The 26064-nt window shown below is 40.2% G+C and overlaps 1 protein-coding gene across 1 annotated transcript; it reads left to right on the top strand.

The window, feature by feature from the left end:
- The first annotated feature begins 112 nt into the window (after positions 1 to 112).
- On the top strand, positions 113 to 25511 carry LOC115217339 (radial spoke head protein 6 homolog A-like). Its single transcript, XM_029787001.2, has 10 exons — positions 113 to 749; positions 4432 to 4621; positions 7620 to 7892; positions 9172 to 9226; positions 9800 to 9916; positions 14053 to 14150; positions 16811 to 16952; positions 18386 to 18492; positions 23055 to 23311; positions 25144 to 25511. The coding sequence occupies exons 1-10, from the start codon at positions 385 to 387 to the stop codon at positions 25370 to 25372; spliced, it is 1833 nt and encodes a 610-aa protein (XP_029642861.1). The 5' UTR covers positions 113 to 384; the 3' UTR covers positions 25373 to 25511.
- The last annotated feature ends 553 nt before the right edge of the window (positions 25512 to 26064 follow it).

Below are 26064 nucleotides of genomic sequence, written 5' to 3'. Positions count from 1 at the left end.
AGACAGAAATACACAAATATGGACCGGAAGTGAACGAAACCAATAGTTGCGTAGAACGTCATCACTAATGTCGACATTCTCAAAACTTAGTTTATATTGCTCTTTTTTTTCCTGCGTACACACAAAGTGTCGTCTCATCTCCATGGCAACACTACAACAACTTTTGTACTGACCAAACACAATTAGGGGATGTAATATCAAACACATGAACTTGTCAGAGATTTTTTTTTTGTTTAGCTTCATAATTATAATTTCTGCCCTGATCTAAACTACTTAATTAGGAAATTATATTATAAAGTTCATTATAAAATTTATTATTTTATCGTTTTAGATTTGTAAAATTAATCATCAATATATAAAATAACAGATTGAGTTTTTAGCAAAATGTCACAGGAACACTTAGAGGCAACAGATGAATTACTGGAAGAAGAACTGGTTGAAGAAGATCCAGAAGTAGGAATAGAAGATGTAAAAGAACCAGGAGCAGATGAGGGAGAAGAAGACGAAGAAGATGTAGACATCGGAGCAGAGGATGTGTTGCTTTACAATGAAGACCTGCCAGAGACTCGTCCCAACCTGATCGACCCAATAAATGCAATGTTAAATACAAACCTGCCCGGTTCAGTATCTTCTTCGAGAGGATCCAGAATTTTTGCTGAACAAACATATCTGACCGGTAAAGAAGAACAAGACCTGCGCAATGCCAAAGCATTCCTTTTGACCGCAAGTACAAAAACTGGAGAAAATCTGTAAGCTTTTTTTCTCTCTCTTCTCTCTTTCTCTTTTACTCTTTTACTTTTTTTTTTTTACTTGTTTCAGTCATTTGACTGCGGCCATGCTGGAGCACCGCCTTTTTAGTCGAGCAAATCGACCCCGGGACTTAGTCTTTGTAAGCCCAGTACTTATTCTATCGGTCTCTTTTGCCGAACCGCTAAGTGACGGGGACGTAAACACATCAGCATCGGTTGTCAAGCAATGAAGGGGGGACAAACACAGACACACAAACACACACACATATATATATATATACATATATACGACAGGCTTCTTTCAGTTTCCTTCTACCAAATCCACTCACAAGGCACTGGTCGGCCCGGGGCTATAGCAGAAGACACTTGCCCAAGATGCCACCCAGTGGGACTGAACCTGTTTGATTTTTCTTTTTTTTTTTTTGCTTTCAAAAAAAAAATTCCGATAAGTAGTTTCTTACATAAGTACAAAACCAGTTTTGGTACCTGTGGTAGTTCACATCTCTCTTGGAAACAACTAGTATTCTTAAAATTTGCTTGCTCTAAAGCTGCAAGCCAATGAAAAATAGTAACTAAATCTCCTACAAATTATTCTTTACTGTCTTAACAAAGTAAGGATAATAGTATTGGATAATGTAATGGTCATGGATGGATTGACTTTGATCATGAATCTACTTGATGAATCTACATTGAATTAAGTTCTCTATTAGCTTTCTCTCTCTCTCATATATATATTTGAGTTGCATAATAGTGTTTTTTTCTCTAATTCATTTATTATATATTTATATTGTGAAATTTGATTTAATACTAAATTCACTTTTTCCCTGTAAGTTTGGAGTTATACTCCCTATTATTATTATTATATATTATACATACATACATATATATTTTTTTTCTCTCCTTTTTTCTCTCCTTTTTTCTCTCTTTTTTTTCCTCTCCTTGTTTCTTTCTGTGTATCTTTCTGTTGAAGAGCGTAGGCTCGAAGTGTAAAAGACTTTTTCTATTCCTGAGCACTATACTAATACATTTGTTTGTTTGTACTCCACCTGCCGTCGTCTTTTGTTTATTTTCGTAAACTTTCCCTATATATATATATATATAATATATATATATATATATATATATATATATATTATATATATATATATATATATATATATATATATATATCTTTTACTTGTTTCAGCCCTAGGACTGAGACCATGCTGAGTCCAAAGAAGAATTTTTAGTTGAATGGATTAATCTCAATACTTATTTTTTAAAGCTTATTCTATCAGACTTTATTGCTGGACTGCTAAATTACAGGGAAGTAAACAAACCAACACTGGTTGTCAAGTGATGGTGGAGGACAAACACATACACAAATACACACACACACACATGCATGCACACGCACATACACGCACATGCATGCACGCACATACACACACACACACATACACACACACGACAGGCTTGTTTCAGTTTCCGTCTGCCAGATCCACTCACAAGGCAGTTATGGGGGTGGGGTGGGGGTGATGATGATGACAGCAATGACAATGATGATATTGCTGTTTGATGATAATAATAGGTATATACAAAGTTTGTGGAGGCACATGGCCTAGTGGTTAGAGCGTCGGACTCGCAGTTGAGGGATTGCAGGTTTGAATCTCAGATTGGGCGATGTGTGTGTTTATGAGTGAAACACCAAGCTTCAAGTGGCTCTGGCAGAAGGTAATGGCTCATGTTAATGGTGGCCAGGGTATTATTTTTTATTTTATTTATGTACCCTTTTCAAGCCTAGCCAGGCTCATGGGCCCGGTTTCTATGGCGTATGTGTTCCTCCCAGCTGGACAGGACACCAGTCCATCGCAGCGTTACTCATTTTTGCCAGCTGAGCAGACTGGAGCAACGTGAAATGAAGTGTTTTACTCAAGAACACAACGCGTCACCCGGTCCAGGAATCGAAACCAAAATTTTACGATCATGATGCTGACACCCTAATCACTAAGCCACGTGCCTCCATACCTAAATGAATAATTAGCCATATTTGTGATGTCTTATCTTTGAAACTAAGGTGAAAATCGTCTTCAAATTATGCATGTTAATGGTAGCCATGGTATTATTTTTTATTTTATTTATGCACCCTTTTCAAGCTTAGCCAGGTTCATGGGCCCAGTTTCTGTGGCGTATGTGTTCCCCCTAGTTCGCAGTGTTACTCAAGAAACAGGAAAAGCGAGAGAAAGTTGGGGCAAAAGAGTACAACAGGGGTTGCCACCACCTCCTGCTGAAGCCTCGTGGAGCTTTTAGGTGTTTTTGCTCAATAGACACACACAATGCCCAGTCTGGGAATCGAAACTGCGATCTTCCGACCGCAAGTTTGCTGCCCTAACCACTGGGCCATTGTGCCTCCGTGACCATGGTATAGCAATTGATTAATATTGAGTATTTGTCATTACAACCTTACTTTAAGAAAGGGTTTAATTTAAATGTGCACAAGAACACAACAATGGTTTGAAATAGGGTAATGTCATGAGTTTGAATATCTCATCACCAATAATGTTATGATGACATTAGGGTGTGCACGAGGGTGGAGAATAGCATTACCCAAATAAGGATCTGGTTATGATTATACTCTTTACTCTTTACTCTTTTACTTGTTTCAGTCAGTTGACTGCGACCATGCTGGAGCACTGCCTTTAGTCGAGCAAATCAACCCCAGGACTTATTCTTTGTAAGCCTAGTATTTATTCTATCAGTCTCTTTTGCCGAACCGCTAAGTTACGGGGACATAAACACACTAGCATTGGTTGTCAAGCGATGTTGTGGGGACAAACACAGACACACAAAAATATACACACACATACATACATATATATATATATATATATATATTATATATATATATATATATATAATATATATATATATATTATATATATATATATATATATATACATATATACGACGGGCGTCTTTCAGTTTCCGTCTACCAAATCCACTCACAGGTTTTGGTCAGCCCGAGGCTATAGTAGAAGACACTTACCCAAGGTGCCACGCAGTGCGACTGAACCCAGAACCATGTGGTTGGTAAGCAAGCTACTTATCACACAGCCACTCCTGCACCTATAGTTTATCTAGATTAAATTTTCATGGAATTAAAATGTTCACACGGAATGTGCTCTTTTCTATGCCAAACATAGATACGATATTAAACTAATTAAGTAATCCAATACAAACAATCATGCTGCCAAATGCCCACTTTCAAATACCCAGTGTCAAATGCACACTGTCAAATGCCCACTGTCAAATGCCCACTGTCAACTGCCAACAGTTCTTTATTTTATTGAAATGCATTCGTCCACTTTTAGTCATGTGTGGGTGGTTAGGATCCTTCCACACAACAAATAACAACCCAAATCTTTCTCAAATCATGTCCTGCTGTTTTTAAAAAGGGACAAATACATTGAGTAATGCACTTCAAAGTACATCATCGTTTAACGTCCGTTTTCCATGCTAGCATGGGTAAAGCTCCCCCTCCCTCTGATATGATGGCAATAGTTGGAACAGCTTTAATATCATAGCTTTTCTCAATCAGGGTTGGCTGGGGCCGAACAAGAAAAAAAGAAAAAAAAGGAAAGAAAAGCAAAGCTACCAGTTTCATTATTTCTGAGCTAATTTTTACAGGTACATTTCCTTTCAGATATGATCATTTATGCGATGTCCTCACTGAAATAATATCTGAAAGACATATCGATGCTGTTGATAGTTTTGAAGATATTAGCAAAGATATCAAGAAATATAGATTTCAACCAATAAAAGACACACTCCAAGATATGGCCGACCCATCACTGGAAATGGCTCTGGCCAAAATCGAAACTAAGCTACTTGTGGTATGGCTACCTAAAAGTTTTCTCAGTCACTTTTTAATATTTTATTATACAAGCTTTCACATGTTTTTTACAGTTTTTTTTTTTAATCTTTTCCTTGTTTTGGTCATTGGACTGCAACCATGCTGGAGTATTTACCTTGAAACGTTTTTTGGAACAAATCAGCCCCCGGTACTTACTTTTAAGTTTTATTCTGTTGATTTCTTTTGCTAAACTGATAAATTATTGGGGTGTAAACAAACTCACACTGGTTGTCAAGTGGTAGTAGAGGGGACACACACACATATGTGTGTCCATACATACATGCATATATATATACATACATACGTACATACATACATATATACATACATGCATACATGCATGCATACATACATACATACATATATATATATCACACACCTGTTTTATTTCCTCCATCTCACTCTCTATTCTGTATCCTATCTAAATTAACTATTACTTAACTATCCCCTCACACCGTCTTCGATGAAGGGATATAACAAATATCCTGGAAACAGCTGTAAGACCTTCTATCTATAAATGTTCTATCTATAAATCTACTCAGCCTTGGTTTTTTATCTCATCACGAGATAAAATATATATATAGTGGTGAAGCACAACCTTTGAACATTAGGCCTCACCAAGTAAATGACAAGCGACCGAGACCTTTGGAAATATGCTGTGCTCAAGAAGACCCGGCAAGCCAGATGAAACCATAATCCATGGCCTATGCCAGGAGCATAACCGGCCCACTTATGCATAGCTTTTCCTTCTTTGGTCACTAAACTTTGTTGCAAAGACCTCTTGTGGCAAGTGTAATCAAAATCAAAATCAAAATCATTTCGATGACTGGCATCCGTGCTAGTGGGGTGCAAAGAGCACCATATGAGTGTGATCATTGACAGAGAGGCTATTCGAGTATGATCGTGACCAGTGTCGCCTTACTGGCCCTTATGCCTGTGCTTGTAGGGAGCCAAGAAGACCATCCGAGTGTGATCGTTGTGATCGTTGGCAAAGCAGTCAACTGGCTTCCATACCCGGGGCACATAAAAAGGGCACCAATTGAGCGTGATTGTTACCAACGTCGCTTCACTGGCACCTGTGTCGGTGGCACGTGTAGGAAGATTCGAGCGAGGTCATTGCCAGTACCGCCTGACTGGCCCCCGTGCAGGTGGCACGTAAAAAGCACCCACTACACTCTCGGAGTGGTTGGCGTTAGGAAGGGCATCCAGCTGTAGAAACCCTGCCAGATCAAGACTGGAGCCTGGTGCAGCCATCTGGTTGCCAGCCCTCAGTCAAAACCGTCCAACCCATGCTAGCATGGAAAACGGACTTTAAATGATGATGATGATGATGATATATATATATTTGTAGAAATACATATATCTGGAAGAGAAGCACACTCTAAGATGTAGAGCAGTTAATATTATAATGGGTGGGGCTGGTTTATGGGGTTACCCTGGGTTTCTTGTACAATAAGGGGTTTAGCCTTATGGCATATCTTCAGGCCCCAAACACTACTTGCCTGAGATCTCTTATATATATATAGTTCATAGATGAGATCCAGCTATTTTCTGTGTAGAATACACTTAGTAGTGCTCAAAAGATTTAAACTCGACTGGGTATAGAAGTAAATGTATCCCTGCATCCTCATCATCATCATCATCATATTCATCATTTAAAATTTAATCATCATCATCATTTAGCGTCCACTTTCCATGCTAGCATGGGTTGGACGGTTCAACTAGGGTCTGGGAAGCGAGAAGGCTGCACCAGGCCCAGTCTGATCTGGCAATGTTTCTACGGCTGGATGCCCTTCCTAACGCCAACCACTCCGTGAGTGTAGTGGGTGCTTTTTACGTGCCACGGGCACAGGTGCCAGATGAGTATGCAAATATAAAATAAACCAACTTACTAATAATAATAATAATGAAATTATTGTATACAGTGCTCAGGTGCACCACAACTTGTCAAAAGTGCCTAAAGAGCATATGCAGTAATGTACAAATGTCTGGAAAGTGGACAGTATGAGTCAGATACATGCTTCATATGCTGTTCACTTTGCAGACATTTGTACATTATTGCATACTTGTTAACAAAACAGCAGTTAAAGTTTTAGTTTGTATTACTTGAGTATTTAGGGGGCTAGAACCTCTTCATCAGGACATATGAAGAACGGTTCTAACCCTGAAATGTCAAAGAAATACAAGGGAAACTTTCAACCGTTGTATTTCATTTTGCATTATTTCAGCCTTAACAAATTTTGATAGACCAATGCCTTGTGAGTGAATTTTTTTTACACAGAAACTGTGTGGAAGCCTGTTGTGTGTGTGTGTGTGTGTGTGTGTCTGTGTGTGTGTGAGTTTTAGTACCCACGACCTCTTGATAAGTGGTGTTGATTTGTGTATATCCTTGTAACTTTGTGGTTCAGCAAGAGAAACTGATAGAATAAGTACCAAACTTTAAAAAGTACAAGAACAAAGTACTGAGGACAATCTGTTCAAGTAAAAACTTTCAAGGTGGTGTTCAAGCATGGCTGCAGTCCAATGACTCAAGCATGTAAAGGATAAAAACAAATCAAAGATGCATACATGCATTTTTGCATGCATACCACACACATGCACAAGTACACACACATACACTCACACATACACTCACACATACACACAAACACACACACAAACACAAACACACATGTATACATATACACAAGCACTCACACAAACACATGCATACACACAAACACACACTAACATACACACATATACTTAGACACATACGCATACATACCCGCAAACACACATACACAAGTACACACACACACATACACACAAACACGCACACAAACACAAATGCACACAAACACAAACACACATACAAACACAAACACACACACATATACCTACACACATACACATACATACCCACACACACCCACATACACACAATAAACAAACAGATGACAGACAATCATTTTCCTCTTCCTCTCCAACAATTTCAGAAAATAGACGATGACTTAGATGAACGTGAAGAGGAAGTTGAGTCGCCTCTGCCCAACGTCATGGAAACCGCTTTCTACTTTGAACAAGGCGGAATCGGAATTGGCAGGGAAGAACTATTCCGTGTTTGGATAGCAATGAAGCATTTGGTCGACAGCAACCCGGTCCAGCAAGTGAGATTCTGGGGTAAAATATTGGGCACAGAACAAAACTATTACGTTGTGGAAACTGAGTACCGTGAAGGAGACCAAGCTGAAGAAGAAGAGGATGATGAGGTTTGTGTGTTTCGTGTGTCCCTCTTGTTGGTGTTGTTGTAGGCCCTTTGTTTGCTGTTTTTTTTTTTATATATTCTTGTAATGTGAATGTCTTTTCTAATTGTGCTACAAATCCATTTCCACTTTTTCTTAAAGAAACAATTTAAATTTTTAAAATTAAAATTAATTAATTAATTAATTAATTAAACTAATTAACTAATTATTTAAACTAATTAATTAAATTAAATTAAATTTTTTCTTAAAGAAGAATTTTTTAAAGAATTTTTTAAATTTAATTAATTAATTAATTTTTTTAAAGAATTTTTTAAAATTAAATTAATTAATTAAACTAATTAAACTAATTAATTAAATTAAATTAAATCCCTGTGTGTAACTGGTACTTAATTTATCGACCCCGAAAGGAGGAAATGCAAAGCGACCTCGGCAGAATTTGAACTCAGAACGTAACGGCAGATGAAATACCCATTTCTTTACTACGCACAAGGGGCTAAACACAGAGGGGGCAAACAAGGACAGACAAAGGGATTAAGTCGATTACATCAATCCCTGTGCGTAACTGGTACTTAATTTATCGACCCTGAAAGGATGAACAGCAAAGTCGATCTTGGCAAAATTTGAACTCAGAACGTAACGGCAGATGAAATATCGATAAGCATTTCGCCTGGCGTGCTAACGTTTCTGCCAGCTCACCGCCTTCTTACAGCATGCTGTAAAATTACTGGCATAAGGAAGGGCTTCCATAGAAATCATGCTAAAGCAGACAAGAGGGCACAATCCTTGGACCCATCAGATCCTGTCAAGCTATCCAACTCATACCAGCATGGAACAAGGAGATTAAATGATGATGATGATGATAATGATGAAGTGTGCATGCATGTGTGTGTGTGTGTGTGTGTGTTATGGGGTGTTGTACTGCTATAGCAGAGTTATCTTTATATATAAAATTCAAGTTGTGTGTGTGAGACTCTGTCTTCTCCGATTTAGATACCTAACTACTCCCACATTTTGCGGTGCAGTTTAACCAAAAGCGGGTATCTTATAGTCGTCATTCTTATCGAGCCCTCCTGGGTATTAGCGCGCATCTACGATGAGTCTACGATTTTAAAAAAATTTACCATCATTTTTCCGCATTTTTAATGATTTTTGCTCGGGTTATATAAGGGAAGTAACTCTCTAAAAATGCTTATATAGTTATTTCCCTTACAAACCCGAGCAACGCCGGGCGATACTGCTAGTTTATATATAAGCTCTGAATCTATTTCCATGCTTTCTTCCAAAGGGTGAACCAGAAGTCGTGGAAGCACCAAAAGAGGCTGCTGAAGAAGTTGAAGACGGTGAGATATTTTCTATGGTAATTTAGTAATCTATACATGTACAGAGGGTCTGCAAAGCTCGGGGACCTTACCCCTTCCCCCAGACCCTAGAAGTTAAATATATTTCATACAATATTTAAAATGTAATATTTATTCATGTAATTTATTGATTTCAAATTTTAGCACAAGGCCAGCAATTTCAGGGGAGGGGTAAATCGGTTATGTTGAGTCCAGTGTTCGACTGGCACTTATTTTATCGACCCTAAAAGGATAAAAGGTCAAGTTGACCTCAGTGGAGTTTGAACCTGGAACATAAAGATGGATGAAATGCCACTAAGCATTTTGCTTAGTGCAGTAATGATTCTACTGGCTTATCACTGAACCCGGAACCATGTGGTTGGTAAGCAAGCTACTTACCCCACAGCCACTCCTGAGTACCAAACCTTCTTATGGGACCAAGCCAATTACCATCCTCAACAAAGCATCACCAAGCACCATTGTTCTTTTCTCTTTTTTTTTTTACAAATTCTAGTGTTTAACTGTTTTGCTTTAATTCTTTTATACCGTCTTCCTTGGATTGGTAACACCATGCAGAAGAAGCAGTCATGGAAGAAAGAGTACCCAAAATTGACTACAAGCCACCTCCAATTATACCAAAAGAAGAGAAAGGAAGTGGCACCAATAAGAAGACATATTTTGTCTGCAATGAGCGTAAGTACTCTCTCTGTCTATTTATAGATTTCAAATTTCGGCACAATGCCAGCATTTATGGAGGAGGCAGGTAAGCTGATAACAGTGGCCCCAGTGCCAAACAGGTACATATTTTATCAACTCTGAGAGGATGAAAGGCAAAGTTGATTCTGGTGGAATTTGAACTCAGGATGTAAAGACGAACGAAATTCCAATAAGCATTTTGCCTGGCGTGCTAATGATTCCTTTTCTACTCTAGGCACAAGGCTCGAAATGTTTGGGAAGGGGGTTGCCAGTCAATTAGATCAACCCCAGTACACAACAGGTACTTAATATATTGACCACAAAAGGATGAAAGGCAAAGTTGACCTCAGTGGAATTTTAACTCAGAATGTAGCGGCAGAAGAAATACTTTTTCTTTACTACCCACAAGGGACTAAAGACAGAGGGGACAAAGAAGGACAGACAAACGGATTAAGTCGATTATATCAACCCCAGTGCGTAACTGGTACTTATTTAATCGACCCCGAAATGATGAAAGGCAAAGTCGACCTTGGCGGAATTTGAACTCAGAACATAGCGAAATACTGCTAAGCATTTCGCCCAGCGAGCTAACGCTTCTGCCAGCTCAAAAAATAGCTTTTGTTTGGTGCAACACAAAATACGGTATTATGCATGTAAAGTATCCGCATTTCATTGGTCTACTGCTAGTCTCATGACTTGAACGTAACCTAAAATAGTTAAGATAATGCATGGGATGGCAAGCGCGTGCACCTCAAGAGATAAAGTATATGATAGCGAATGTAAACATACGTCAGCCGCTAAAAAGTCCATGATAGATGTAGGGTAGTTCTACATTGTATATTTACATTAGCCATGGGTAGGCAAGCAAAAGTAAGGCAGCAAGCTGGCAGAATCGTTAGCATGCCGGGCAAAATGCTTTGCGGTATTTCGTCTGCCGCTATGTTCTGAGTTCAAATTCCACCGAGGTCGACTTTGCCTTTCATCCTTTCGGGGTCGATAAATTAAGTACCAGTTACGCACTGGGGTCGATATAATCGACTTAATCCGTTCATCTGTCCTTGTCTGTCCCCTCAGTGTTTAGCCCCTTGTGGGTAGTAAAGAAATAGGTATTTCGTCTGTCTTTATGTTCTGAGTTCAAATTCCGCCGAGGTCAACTTTGCCTTTCATCCTTTCGGGGTCGATAAATTAAGTACTAGTTACGCACTGGGGTTGATATAATCGACTTAATCCGTTTGTCTGTCCTTGTTTGTCCCCTCTGCGTTTAGCCCCTTGTGGGTAGTAAAGAAATAGGTAAGCAAGCAAAAGCGTGATCGCATATTTGTGTCAACCGTTGTCAAGGGGTTAATGAGCACTGGCTTTCTCCAGGTTGACAATGGGAAGGTAGTGTTGTTTGTTCTTTAGTAAGATCTTTGCCAGTAGAAGCATGGCATGTGTAATTTCACATTCTGGCACAAGCTTTAAACGATACTCTCTTGTCTGCCTTTATAGCAGTTGACAAAGACATTGCTCTGCCAGTCATTGAGAGTAGCAGCTATATGTTCTACCTGGTTAACTGCAAGCTGGCGAAGAGCCCTTGCATTCTGACCTATCATACTAGAATTAGCAGCCAAATTCTCCCTCTTATAAAACAATGCAGAATAATTTCAACTGGAATGCCTTTGATCATAGCTTTACATGACCAGAATTGACCTGGGGTTAAACAATAAACTGATTAAGTAATTAAGAAATTAGCTTACTATCATGTAATAAATTGGCCGATGAGGGTGGAAGATATCAAGCGACTAGAGTCCTTTGTTCACCTCTGTCTACGCCACATCCTTCGTGTCCAATGGCATCACTTTGTCTCCAACAATTTGATGCGATACCAGTGCAAAATCACCTCCCTCTGACAAGTCATCCTAACAAGACGTCTGCGTTGGCTGGGTCATGCCCTCTGTCATCAACCAGGAGAATTCATCTACGAAGCAATTGCCCCAGCTCCCCTTAAGGGTTGGCGAAAACGATGTGGTGGACAACGAAAAACCTGGCTGATGACAGTCAAGGCTGATCTAGAACCCAACCTAGGCCCCCATGTCTACGACGTTCGCTGCTGGAATAGGGAGTGGTTGGAGATCACGCAGTCGTTAGCCTCAAATCGCCAGGCCTGGTCAGCGTTTGTGAGAGATGCAGCATTGAGGATGAATGAACCCAGCTCAACCTACCTCAGGTGAATGTTGTCTCAAGACAAGAAAAGACATGTAATAAAGTTTGCGTAATCAAAAATTTATTTTTTTTCTTATATCATGCTATAACAATAATTAGCTGTGCCATTTCTGGTTTTCCACATATTTTATTGTTTTATATTATCTTACTACTAGATTGATAGGTGTAGGTGTGTATGTGTGGTTCAGAATTTTGGTTCCCAACCACATGGTTTCAGGTTCAGTCCCTGCACATGGCATAACTCCAGACCAACCAAAGCCTTGTGAGTGAATTTGGTGGATAGAAACTGCAAGAAGTTCAGTGTGTGTGTGTGTGTGTATGAACGTGCATATGTGTGCATGTTTGTGTCTCCTTATCTTTACATCACATGATAGTTGTAAATGAGTGTCACTGTTATATAAGCAACATCATTCATTTCCAAAATCTTGCACAGTCATGCCTGGCCATGGAGAAATAATACCTGGCTTTGAAACAGGTGAAGATTGGTCTCAAGAAGGGAATCCAGCCATAGAATTAAACCTTGTCCAACCCATGCAAGCATGGAAAAATGAACATTAAAATGATGATGATGAATATTTATTATACCTGCATATATACTTGCTGGGGCTGCCTGCTGGAGCCTAGCGGCAGGTATTTAAAGGGAAAATTTGACAAGTCAGCCAGTCACCTGCTGACACTCGCTGACGACACATCAAAGAGGCCAGGGAACAGAAGAAAGAAGACATGCACCCAACACCAGAGCTGAAGACACCTCCAAAAGTGGTGGGGCGTCACGTCAAAACGGTAGAGGAGTAGGGGCTGAAACTGGACGTGGTTCCTCTTGATGATGTCTTGAGCTAACTGGATCCTATAAAGGAGTTGTTGTGGAAGCAGACCACGAAACACGGTTGTAATTCCTGTTAGTTTTAGTGAGTTTGCAAATCATTAAAACAATTTTTATAACTAGATTCCATCTCTTCTACTAATAAACAAACAAAACCGATTGAAAAACTGAACTGTAGACTCATCTTTTCTCTTCCACAGCTGACAGCTGTCATTGTGTTGCCTTCATTAAGAGGAAACAGCTGCAGATTGTAGATATATACTTTTAAGTGTTGGGTGTATTTACATTGTTCCAGTAGACAGCTAGATTATCTCTAATGTAGACCTGGCAAGGTGTTAGTTTGTAAAATGAATGACCCTGGAGCAGCTCTTTGAGGCTTGGCATCATTCCTGTTGCTTTACCTAAGACCAGCCTCATCTGTTATTCATCTTTCTCAGAAATGAAAATAACTGTTGAAATACAATTAACCATAATGAATAGTTCGTTTTTGGATTTAGTTTGCAAGATTCTTTATATGAGTTCATGTGCTGGTGACACGTAAAAAGCACCATCCGATCATGGCCATTTGCCAGCCTCGTCTGGCACCTGTGCAGGTGGCACATAAAAAGCACCCACTACACTCACGGAGTGGTTGGCGTTAGGAAGGGCATCCAGCTGTAGAAACACTGCCAGATCAGACTGGGCTTAGCGCAGCCTCTGGCTTCCCAGACCCCAGTTGAACCGTCCAACCCATGCTAGCATGGAAAACGGACGTTAAACGACGACGACGACAACGATGTGGTGTTGAAGCATATTCTGTTGTGTCTGGAGAGAGTCATTTTCTTTTTGTGCCTTATTATTTAACACACTCACCTGTAAAATTTCCACTTTTTTCTTATTTTTATTTCCCTAAAATTTTCGTTGCGTCTTGCAACCTTTTCAATAGTCTTGACTCTCATAATAAATAGATTATGGAACAAAAGACCATGCTAAGATAACTCTGTAGATCTCCCCAAAAGTAGAGTTGCTGTCCTTACTTTTTGACTTGCATGATGCGGTGTATCAAAAGATGTAGTTATATATGTTTGACTGAAGCTAAATGATTATTCTGTTTGTTTCTTATTTGCAGCTGGGAAACCCTGGATACGTTTGCCTTTAGTGACCCCAATACAGATTGTAATTGCCAGACAGATCAAGAAATATTTTACTGGAAGATTAGATGCCCCAGTAAGTCTTGAAACAATCTTATTTTAATGTAATGTCATCATCATCATCATCATCATCATCGTTTAACATCCGTTTTCCATGCTAGCATGGGTTGGACGGTTCAACTGGGGTCTGGGAAGCCAGAAGGCTGCGCCAGGCCCAGTCTGATCTGGCAGTGGTTCTACAGCTGGATGCCCTTCCTAACGCCAACCACTCCGTGAGTGCTTTTTATGTGCCACCTGCACAGGTGCCAGACAAGGCTGGCAAACGGCCACGATCGGATGGTACTTTTTACGTGCCACCGGCACGGGGGCCTGTCATGTTTCAGTAAAAAAAAAAAAAGGTATATGTCTCTTGCTATGTCTGCAGTGAGAGCTTTTCTTGTATAAACTGTATGTGTTGCATTGAAATTTACTGGCAGCAGTTCCAAGCTTAGCTTTTGGTACCTGAAAAAGTGAACATTTTGTATTTCTCCAACTCTATTAAATCTGATTTACCATTCTCAAAAGTCTTTAGCATTTAGGTTACTCTGTCAAATGTAATTCTTATTTATTCACATTGTTTTGATTTAATCATGCATTATCTTGTAGTTTTGGGATTTCAATGATGTGATTGTGAGGTATACTTGCCATCTCAATATGGCTAACCACTAAGGGTGGGTGTTACTGTAGCTTTTAGCCCCAGGAGAACATCGTCTCCAGCTGGCTTTAGGCACACTTTCTGTGCCCTTATGGTATTTGCGAAAAGAGGTCACCCTTCCCTCGTCAACCTAAGTGATACACACAGACTGCAGTTTCTAGGTATTGACCTGTCTTCAGCGTACGACAATCACCGGTTTTCGATGAAAGGGGGCCCAATGCAAATATTTATATCGTTTTTCCAATAACTTTTCGTCATTGATCTCGAAAAACTGTATTTATTAATGATGTGATTATTTAGTTATAAAGCACCATTCGAGCATGATCATTACCGAACCACTAAGTAACGGGGACATAAACACACCAGCATCGGTTGTCAAGCAATGCTAGGGAGACAAACACAGACACACAAACACACACACACATATGTATATATACATATATACGACGGGCTTCTTTCAGTTTCCATCTTCCAAATTCACTCACAAGGCTTTGGTTGGCCCAAGGCTATAGTAGAAGACACTTGCCCAAGGTGCCATGCAGTGGGACTGAACCCGGAACCATGTGGTTGGTAAGCAAGCTACTTACCACACAGCCACTCCTGCACCTGTTCCCACCTGTAACACAATCTTATGTTGGGTGAATGCGCTTCATATACGAGGTACACTTAGGAATAGGAGACTGGTGGGGATGCCAGGAACAGTATGGACCCCAGAAAATGTGGAATGCGTCAGACAAGCTTTGATATGGAGTCTGAATCGCTCTGCTCTGCTCAAAGGCATTCCACTGAATTTGGCATCAATAATCAATGAGTAAGGCATATTTTGCATGAAGACCTGTATTTCCACCTGTACAAATTGGTCATTTAGCAACATTTGAAACCATGGGACTATGCATAACAGCTTGAATTTGAACAACAGATGGATACAATATTTGAAGCAAATGACAACCTCGTTTAGTTAATGAGTGATGAAGCTCATTTTTATTTCAATGGCATTGTGAATCAACAGAACTGTCATTACTGGGCTCTTGAAAATCTATGAGAGCAATGTTGCCCAAATTGACAGGGCAATGCTGAAGAGAGCAGAGGTCAACTTCCAAGAAAGCCTTCAGAAACGATTCAATGAAAAAGGATACCACATAATGAATATTGTTTTCCACACTTGATTTTGACATATGCTAATTCAATACTAACACATTGAAGTCAATAAAATTTGTTTGCAGTTAAATTTAATGATTTTGTGAATTTTTCAAAAACGCCCATCCTCTCTGCTCCACCTGGTAATATGTAGTGTGCTTAGTAACACAGTCACCCAACAAGTGATAGATACATGGTTCAAATCCCATCTTTTCTGTATTAAATTGGTATCTTATAATGACAAATACCTATTTCTTTATTACCCACAAGGGGATAAATACAGAGAGGACAAACAAGGACAGACAAACGGATTAAGTCGATTATATCGACCCCAGTGTGTAACTGGTACTTATTTAATCGAGTCCGAAAGGATGAAAGGCAAAGTCGACCTCGGTGGAATTTGAACTCAGAACGTTAGCTGCAGACGAAATACCTATTTCTTTACTACCCACAAGGGGCTAAACACAGAAGGGACAAACAAGGACAGACAAACGGATTAAGTCGATTACATCGACCCCGGTGTATAACTGGTACTTATTTAATCGACCCCGAAAGAATGAAAGGCAAAGTCGACCTCGGCGGAATTTGAACTCAGAACATTAGCGACAGGCGAAATACCTATTTCTTTACTATCCACAAGGGGCTAAACACAGAGAGGACAAACAAGGACAGACATAGGTATTAAGTCGATTACATAGACCTCAGTGCGTAACTGGTACTTAATTTATCGACCCCGAAAAGATGGAAGGTAAAGTCGACCTCGGTGGAATTTGAACTCAGAACGTAACGGCAGACAAAATACGGCTACGCATTTCGCCCGGCGTGCTAACGATTCTGCCAGCTCGCCGCCTATTTATAATGACAAATACCATCATATAATGTATGTGGTTCTTTATTTCTCCTAGATAATCACATATCCTCCATTTCCTGGTAATGAAATGAACTACCTTCGAACTCAAATAGCACGCATCAGTGCTGGCACCCAGGCCTCAATGATGGGGTTCTATCAATTTGATGAGGAAGAGGAAGAGGAAGAAGAAGGCGAGGGTAAGTCCCAGAACATCTCATGTTTCCATTTTTGTTGTTTGTTCCTTCCCGAGCCATGCTTGGCTCATAAGGGCCGGTTACCCGGTTTCTTGGCGTATAGGTTCCCCACCTGGATGGGACGCTGGTCCGTCACAGGTGAGCTGCAAGATGCAGGAGGAAAGAGTGAGAGAAAGTTGTGGTGAAAGAGTCAGCAGAAGTTCGCCATTACCTTCTGCAGGAGCCGCGTGGAACTTAAGTGTTTCGCTCATAAACACACACATCGCCCGGTCTGAGATTCGAACCCGCGATCCCTCGACCGCGAGTCCGCTGCTCTAACCAATAGGCCATGTGCCTCCACCATGTTTCCATTAGCTGTTGTTTTATCAATTCCTCTTTTATCTTTTGCTTGTTCCAGTCATTGGACTGTGGCCATGCTGGGGCACCGCCTTGAAAGGTTTGTTTGAAAGAATTAACCCTGGTGCTTATGTTTTTTTTGTGTGTGTGTTTTTTATTTTGGCAAGTCTGGTACATTTTCTATCAGTCTCTTTTGCTGAACCACTAAGTTATGGGGAGGTAAGCAATCCAACACCGGTTGTCAAGCAGCGGTGGGGGACAAACACACACGCACATATGTATGCATGCACATGCACACACACACACACACACACATATGATGGGCTTCTTTCAGTTTCCTTCTACCAGATCTACTCACAAAACTTTGGTCAGCCTGAAACTATAACAGAGGACAATTGCCCAAGGTGCCACACAGTGGCACTGAACATGAAACCACGTGGTTGAGAAATTATCTTCTTACCACATAGCCACCTTGCACTTATAAGCAAAAACACATCTCCAGCCTGCTCTTGGAGATGCTATGTATTGAACCTGGGGCCTTTTGCATGCAAAGCAAAGACTCTACCATTGAGCCACATCCCGCTCAAATGCTTACTCTCTCTCTTTACTCTTTTACTTGTTTCAGTCATTTGACTGCGGCCATGCTGGAGCACCACCTTTAATGGAGCAACTCAACCCCGGGACTTATTCTTTTTGTAAGCCCAGTACTTATTCTATCGGTCTCTTTTGCCGAACCGCTAAGTAACGGGGACGTAAACACACCAGCATCAGTTGTCAAGCAATGGTAGGGGGACAAACACAGACACACAAACATACACGCGCGCACACACACACACACACACACACACACCACACACACACACACATATATATATATATACATATATACGACAGGCTTCTTTCAGTTTCCGTCTACCAAATCCACTCACAAGGCTTTGGTCGGCCCGAGACTATAGTAGAAGACACTTACCCAAGGTGCCATGCAGTGGGACTGAACCCGGAACTATGTGGTTGGTAAACAAGCTACTTACCACACAGCCACTCCATTGCTTCCCAATGTTCAAATCATCTTTTCATTTCAATCTTTTGCTTCTTTCCAGTACGAGACACTTACATCGAAAACATTGACTTTGATGGACTCACAATGAGGGAACTGTGTGAATCCTTAAGTAACTGGGTCCATCATACCTTGCACATTTTACCGCAGGTCAGTTTACTTCTCTCTCTCTCTCTTGTTTTCTTCTATCTTATTTACTTCACTCTCTATTTCTCTCTTTTCCCCCACTCTCCCTTTGTTTCTATCTCTTTCACTCTATATTTCTCTATTTCTCTACCCCACCTCTCTCTCTCTCTCTTTCCTTCTCTTTCTCTTCCTGCTTCACTTTCTCTCCCTCTTTTAATGTACTTATTTATCCCATGCAAGTATAGAAAAACAGATATTAAGATGGTGATGACGATGACGACAACAGCGACAATAACGATGATGATGATGATGATGACGATGATGACAACGGCAATGATGATGATGCTGCTACTGCTACTGCTGCTGTTGTTGTTGTTGTTAAGCAACAAGACGGGTAAGGGTGATTGGGTGATGGTCTAGGGCTTAGGGGCGGGAGACCCCAGACCTTGGGGGAGGGGGAACTTTGGTCGTCTTGTTGTAGTCGAGGGCTCTTCGTTGACACCTGGCACCACTGGGGGAGGTGGCCCTCGAAGTCGCTGGAAATGGAGATCTCCAGGTCCAAATTCTTGAACGGCTGTTGTTGATGCTGATGTTGTTGGAGGCGATGGTGGTGGTGGTGGTAGTGGTAGTGGTGGTGGTGGTGGTGGTGGTGGTGGTAGTGGTGGTGGTGGTGGTGGTGGTAGTGGTGGTGGTGTGGTGGTGGTGGTGGTAGTGGTGGTTGTGGTGGTGGTGGTTGTGGTGGTGGTGGTTGTGGTGGTGGTGGTTGTGGTGGTGGTGGTTGTGGTGGTGGTGGTTGTGGTGGTGGTGGTTGTGGTGGTGGTGGTTGTGGTGGTGGTGGTTGTGGTGGTGTTGCTACTGTTGTTGATTCTGATGTCGTTGTTGTTGTTGTTGTTAAGACTGGTAAGGGTGATTAGGTGATGGTCCTAGGGCTTAGGGGCGGGAGACCCCAGACCTTGGAAAAAAAAAGAAAAAAACATTGGTCATCTTGTTGTAGTCGAGGGCTCTTCATTGACGCCTGACACCACTGGGAGGTGGCCCTCGAAGTCGCTGGAAATGGAGATCTCCAGGTTCAAATTCTTGAACGGCTGCTGCTGCTGCTGATGATGATGATGATGACAATAACATCACTGGCAATGGTGATGATAACAACAGCATCAGCAGCAGTGCCAGCATCATTGATACCAACTTAGGTTTCTGCTGCTCTGTTTCATGATAAGAAAATCTCACGTCTCTCTTCCTTTTGTCCTGAAACATTTGTAAACCTCTTTCAGCTTCTCCTCTCTGTTATGTATACACAAAGTCTTCTGTGAACGTGACCTGGGTGTTATTGTCGACAGCGATTTGCCTTGGACAAAACATATCGCTAAAATTGCCAAGAAGGCTGAGGGTGTCTTGGTATCACTCACCAAGTCCTTTGTGAGCTGCTCTCCGGCTACCTATCTGCGGCTTTATATAGCTATGGTAAGACCTCACCTGGAATTTGCATCACCGGTCTGGAACCCCTATCTTGCCCAGGATATTAATCGTCTGGAAACCGTTCAGCGACGTGCAACCAAGAGAATACACTCCATCAGGCATTTGCCATATTCTGAACGCCTTACTTCCCTGGGCATGGACACATTGAAACTCCGACGTCTGGCAGCTGACTTGGCAGACACCCGTAAAATTATCAACCATCTTACAAACAATAACTCTGAGCACCTTTTCAAACTCCACCCATCTAACACCCGTGGACATATTTACAAAGTCAGAAAACAGCACAGCTCCCATGACTTTCGGAAACATTTTTTCACGCTGAGAGTTGCTGTAGCATGGAACAAACTGCCGGCATCAGTTGTTAGTTGTCGGAGCACTGCATCCTTCAAAACTTCCATGCTTCCTGAGATTCGCCAACACTACACCTGATTTCCTCCCCTCCATACACACACAAGCATGTATCTGACTCATACACTGTTCGCTTTCCAGACATTTGTACATTACTGCATATACTTTATACGCACTTTCTGACAAGTTGTGGTGCACCTGAGCACTGTATACAATAATTTCATTATTATTATTATATAACATCCAGTTTCTCTTACTGCCTTATCTGTTACTGTTAATTTAGATCACTTTAAAACAGTTTATATCATAAAACCAAGGACAGGTTCAAGTGGATTATTATTTGTAGGTCATGGATTATAATTTATAATAATTTCTTTATGAATGGTTCTGTAGAAAAATGAGTATTGTCCAGACAACTGAAGAAATTAAGCGAGAAAGAAGAAATTAGTCAAGGGAAGTAATTCATTTAAAAATCAATTAAAATAGTTATATTTATCTCCCTTGAACAATGTTCACTGCCAGTTTAGACTTTAACAACAATCTTTTTGGTACGTAACAGTTTTCCCCTGTGAGAACAAGCGTATGTTACGTAAATTTTGATGTCTTTGTGTTAGGTGGACAATTGGGATATTTTTCTTTTTAAGTAAGCAATTGTTTTTTGAATTTTGTGAAGAGCCAACTGGAATATGGCTAAGTCTTTTAGTTTTTTCGTTTTGGATTATCTATTAGTTTCTGATTGTATTCACGAAGCGAAAGATGTACAATTGGTTGGGTAGGGTTGAATAAAGAGACCCCAGTAGATATTTCTTGGACTCAAAAATGATGCAATATAAAAGTCGAACCTGACGGATATTAAAGTTTATTTTTAAACTGATCTAGAGGATAAAAGAAGGGGAATAGGACGGGGTGTGGAGGGAGGAGAGGAGGAAGAGGAAAAGGAAAGGGAGGGGGGAAAAGATGAAGGAAGGAGGAAGAAGGCGGTGGAAGGGGAGGAAAAGGAGGAGGAGGAGGAGAAAAAGTGGAGTGTCTGTGACCTTTTCAAGAACTCTGAAATTAGATAGATAGATAGATAGATTGGTACATATATAGCTTACCCTACAGGTGTGTGACCTGGAGTGAGCCTTGCTGCTGGGTGTTATAGCTTATTTGTTCCTTCTCGAGCCACTCCGGTTTCCTTGGAGTATAGGTTCCCCACCTGGACGGGACGCTGGTCCTTCGCAGGTGAGCTGCAAGATGCAGGAGGAAGGAGTGAGAGAAAGTTCTGGCGAAAGAGTCAGCAGAAGTTCGCCATTACCTTCTACCGGAGCCGTGTGGAGCTTAGGTGTTTCGCTCATAAACACACATCTCTCAACCGGTCTGAGATTCAAACCCATGATCCCTTGACTGCGAGTCCGCTGCTCTAATCACTGGGCAATATGCCTCCACTATAGCGGGCGGGCGGACGGACGGACGGATGGATGGGTTGGTTAAAAGTTTTGGGTATGCAAATTAGGGACTCCAGCATAGAATTAACTGCTGTATTTGTTGAGTATATATAAACTTTATACAGCAGGTAAAATTTTTTGGTATGCAAATTAGAGACTCCAGCATAGAATTAACTGCTGTATTGGATGAGTTTATTTAGTAGTTAAAATTTTTTGGTATGCAAATTAGGGAATCCAGCAAAGAATTAACTGGTGTATTTGTTGAGTATATATAGAGTTTATAGAGCACTTAAAATTTTTCGGTATGCAAATTAGGGAACCAGCATAGAATTAACTGGCGTATTGGATGAGTTTATATAGTGGTTAAAATATTTTGGTATGCAAATGAGGGACTCCAGCATAGAATTAACTGCTGTATTCAATGAGTTTATATAGTGGTTAAAATTTTGTGGTATGCAAATTAGGGAGTCCAGCATAGAATTAACTACTCTTTTGGATGGGTTTATATAGTGGTTAAAATTTTTTAATATGCAAATTAGGGACGCCAGCATGGAATTAACTGCTTTATTAGATGGGTTTATATAGTGGTTATAATTTTTTGGTATGCAAATTAGGGAATCCAGCATAGAATTAACTACTCTTTTGGATGGGTTTATATAGTGGTTATAATTTTTTGGTATGCAAATTAGGGAATCCAGCAAAGAATTAACTACTCATTTGGATGGGTTTATATAGTGGTTATAATTTTTTGGTATGCAAATTAGAGAATCCAGCATAGAATTAACTACTCTTTTGGATGGGTTTATATAGTGGTTATAATTTTTTGGTATGCAAATTAGGGAATCCAGCAAAGAATTAACTACTCTTTTGGATGGGTTTATATAGTGGTTATAATTTTTTGGTATGCAAATTAGGGAATCCGGCAAAGAATTAACTACTCTTTTGGATGGGTTTATATAGTGGTTATAATTTTTTGGTATGCAAATTAGGGAATCCAGCATAGAATTAACTGCTGTTTTGGATGGGTTTATATAGTGGTTAAAATTTTTGGGTATGCAAATTAGGGACTCCAGCATAGAATTAACTTCTCTTTTGGATGGGTTAAAATTTTTTGGTATGCAAATTAGGGAATCCAGCAAAGAATTAACTGCTGTTTTGGATGGGTTTATGTAGAGGTTAAAATTTTTTGGTATGCAAATTAGGGACTCCAGCATAGAATTAAAAAATACGTACCAGTTGAGCACCTGGGTTGATGTAATCTACTTAATCCCTCTCCTAAACTTTGCTGGCCTTGTGCCAAAACTTTCAACCAATATAAATGTATTCTTTATCCTGTAGGGGCGATGTAAGTGGTTCAATGCAACCGCCAAAACTGAGGAAGAGGTTGAAGAAGATGAAGAAGAAGAACGAGAAGAAATGGAAGAACCGCAGCCTGAAATTGGTCCACCTCTATTAACTCCACTCTCTGAAGACATTAGTCTAAGTGGAATAATACCTTGGACATTATCTGCATCATCATCAATTATCCCACAGTATGCTGTAGCTGTATTACAATCCAACTTATGGCCCGGTGCCTATACTTTTTCCACAAGTAGGTTAGTATGTTCTCTTCTTTGAGTTATACCAGAAAAGATATAGGACCATTCTTGTGAGAGTTACACCAAAATGTTTTCAAAAACTTTTTGAAAACACGGGGGAAAAAATCACTATATTCACATAAAGGTATGTTGAAGTGGATTGTTTAGACCCTTGCAAAATATACATGTCAACATAAATTAAGCTCTTTACAGTGCTGTCTTTAAAATCATCATCATCATCATCATCGTTTGACGATAAATGGATGGAAGCACTCCGTCGGTTATGACGACGAGGGTTCCGGTTGATCCGAATCAACGGAACAGCCTGCTCGTGAAATTAACGTGTAAGTGGCTGAGCACTCCACAGACACGTGTACCCTTAACGTAGTTCTCGGGGATATTCAGTGTGACACAGAGAGTGACAAGGCGGGCCCTTTGAAATACAGGTACAAACAGAAACAGGAAGTAAGAGTGAGAGAAAGTTGTGGTGAAAGAGTACAGCAGGGATCACCACCATCCCCTGCTGCAGCCTCGTGGAGCTTTTAGGTGTTTTTGCTCAATAAATACTCACAACGCCCGGTCTGGGAATCGAAACCGCGAGTCCGCTGCCCTAACCACTGGGCCATTGCGCCTCCACATGATGATAAATGACAATGATGATGATGATGATGAGAATCATACATTTCCCCCCTTACAAAACTACTTTGAAATGTCTGTCAATAAGTCTACGATGATACAAGAATTTTGTTTCTTCCACAAAATATTCTTGGAAAACCAGTGAGTTTTATGCACACGTGCATCTTATACACCAGCAAATATGGCATATACAAGTGTAGGATAGTTGTAATTTTTTTGTTTATATATACGTTGTAAATTTCGTTTTTGGATTTTGTTTGCAAGATTCTTTATATTAGTTCGTGTGTTGAAGCATATTCTGTTGTGTCTGGGGAGAGTCATTTTCTTTTTGTACACACTCACCGGTAAAATTTCCACTTATTTCTTATTTTTATTTCCCTAAAATTTTCGCTGCATCTTGCAACCTTTTCAATAGTGTTACTTTCTAGCCAAGCAGTTTTCAAGTTCAATCCCATTGCACAGCACTTTGGGTAAGTGTCTTCTGCTATGACTTTGGGTGTCTTCTGCTATAATCCCCTGGGCTCACCAAAGTCAAGACTATTGAAAAGGTTGCAAGGCGCAACGAAAATTTTAGGAAAATAAAAATAAGAAATAAGTGGAAATTTTACCGGTGAGTGTGTTAAATCATAAGGGACAAAAAGAAAATGACTCTCCCCAGACACAACAGAATACGTCGTAAATGTTTTGTCTAATATTAGTTTTTCTTTTGTTTTTTTTCTCACTTGTTTACATTTGTATTTTTTATTGTTTTTTTTTATATCACTTTGCTGATCACACATCTCTTTTTCCACTACATCTGCACAGGCGGGATGGCTTTTACAAATTTGGACATTTATAAACTGTGGAGAATGACAGCTTGATGGTTGGACAACCTCTCTACTCTAACTTTTCCATTGTGGTTTAACCCTTTCGTTACTGTATTTATTTTGAGGTTTCTTCCAATTACTTTTAAATATAACGAAGAATTTAGGGAAAAAAAAACAAACTTAGTTATCATTAAGCTAGTGTTAGGAACATAAATTATGAATAAGGTTTGGTGGAAGATTTTAATTCAAAGCTTATGAAAACAAAACATTTGTAGTACAGAGCCAGAGGTGGTTTCATCTGGGTTGGTATCAAAAGGGTTAAGACTAGAACCTGTCATCAGACAGGCAAACTGATGTTTGTTTTAGTTGTTTTATAGTTGTTTTTTTCCCCCCTTTTAATCATTGCAGGAGATTTGAAAATATTTACATTGGCTGGGGTCACAAGGCAGCGGCTGAAAACTACACCCCACCTCTAATACCAGCCCCAATGGATGAATACTTAGACGGGCCGGAAGTGATTGAGATTGATGACCCAACTCCAGAGCAAGAAGCTGCCTTGAGAGCTGAGCAGCAGGCCAATGCCGCAGCTGAAGAAGAATTAGAAGAAGAGGAGGAAGAGGAAGAAGAAGAGGCTTAAAACTTCAAACAAAACTTTAGATGTCCCAGAACTATTTATTTTCCTAGTTTCAATAAATTATATGTTTGGCGAATTTACAGGTGTGAAACAATTCTATAACAACTGTCTCTTAATAAAATCACGATAGCCATATCAAACACACGTGTATTACTGTTATGTTCACTTTTGCTTTATTTTGTAATGATGATATCTGGCATTTTGTAACGTTCACTTTACGTTCACTTTAGCTTTATTTTGTAATGATTGATATTTGGCATTCTCTCACTTATGATGACCTAGCTGGGACTTTTCACCAGCCACAGATTGGGTCAGTGGCCTCCAGCAGATTGTCCACGGGAACTCCCAATTGTCCTCTAAGTTATATGCCCCTTCCTTCTTCTCTCTATCATCAGAGGCTTCTATTAGAATCTCTCTAAATTTCTGCTGGTTTGCAGGGTTTTTGAGCTTCCATAATCCTTCCTAGTATACTCTTTACTCTTTTACTTGTTTCAGTCATTTGACTGTGGCCATGCTGGAGCACCGCCTTTAATCGAGCAAATCGACCCCAGGACTTATTCTTTGTAAGGCTAGTACTTATTCTATCAGTCTCTTTTGCCGAACAGCTAAGTTACGGGGAATTAAACACACCAGCATCGGTTGTCAAGTGATATTGAGGTTGTCTGCAGAAGGACCTCATAGAATTGGCCATCAGC

The sequence above is a fragment of the Octopus sinensis genome, linkage group LG11 (genome assembly GCF_006345805.1).
Source record: "Octopus sinensis linkage group LG11, ASM634580v1, whole genome shotgun sequence".
Taxonomy (NCBI): Eukaryota; Metazoa; Mollusca; class Cephalopoda; order Octopoda; family Octopodidae; genus Octopus; species Octopus sinensis.
Note: the sequence above shows the minus strand (reverse complement) of the source record. Positions and strands in the feature narration are given on the sequence as shown.

Bases quoted from the DNA above. Each gene is read 5' to 3' on its own strand.
- LOC115217339 (XM_029787001.2), top strand. From the start codon at position 385: ATGTCACAGGAACACTTAGAGGCAACAGATGAATTACTGGAAGAAGAA. The intron at 16,953-18,385 runs GTAAGTCCCAGA...GCTTCTTTCCAG, and splicing joins AGAGGAAGAAGAAGGCGAGG to TACGAGACACTTACATCGAA. The intron at 18,493-23,054 runs GTCAGTTTACTT...TTTATCCTGTAG, and splicing joins CCTTGCACATTTTACCGCAG to GGGCGATGTAAGTGGTTCAA.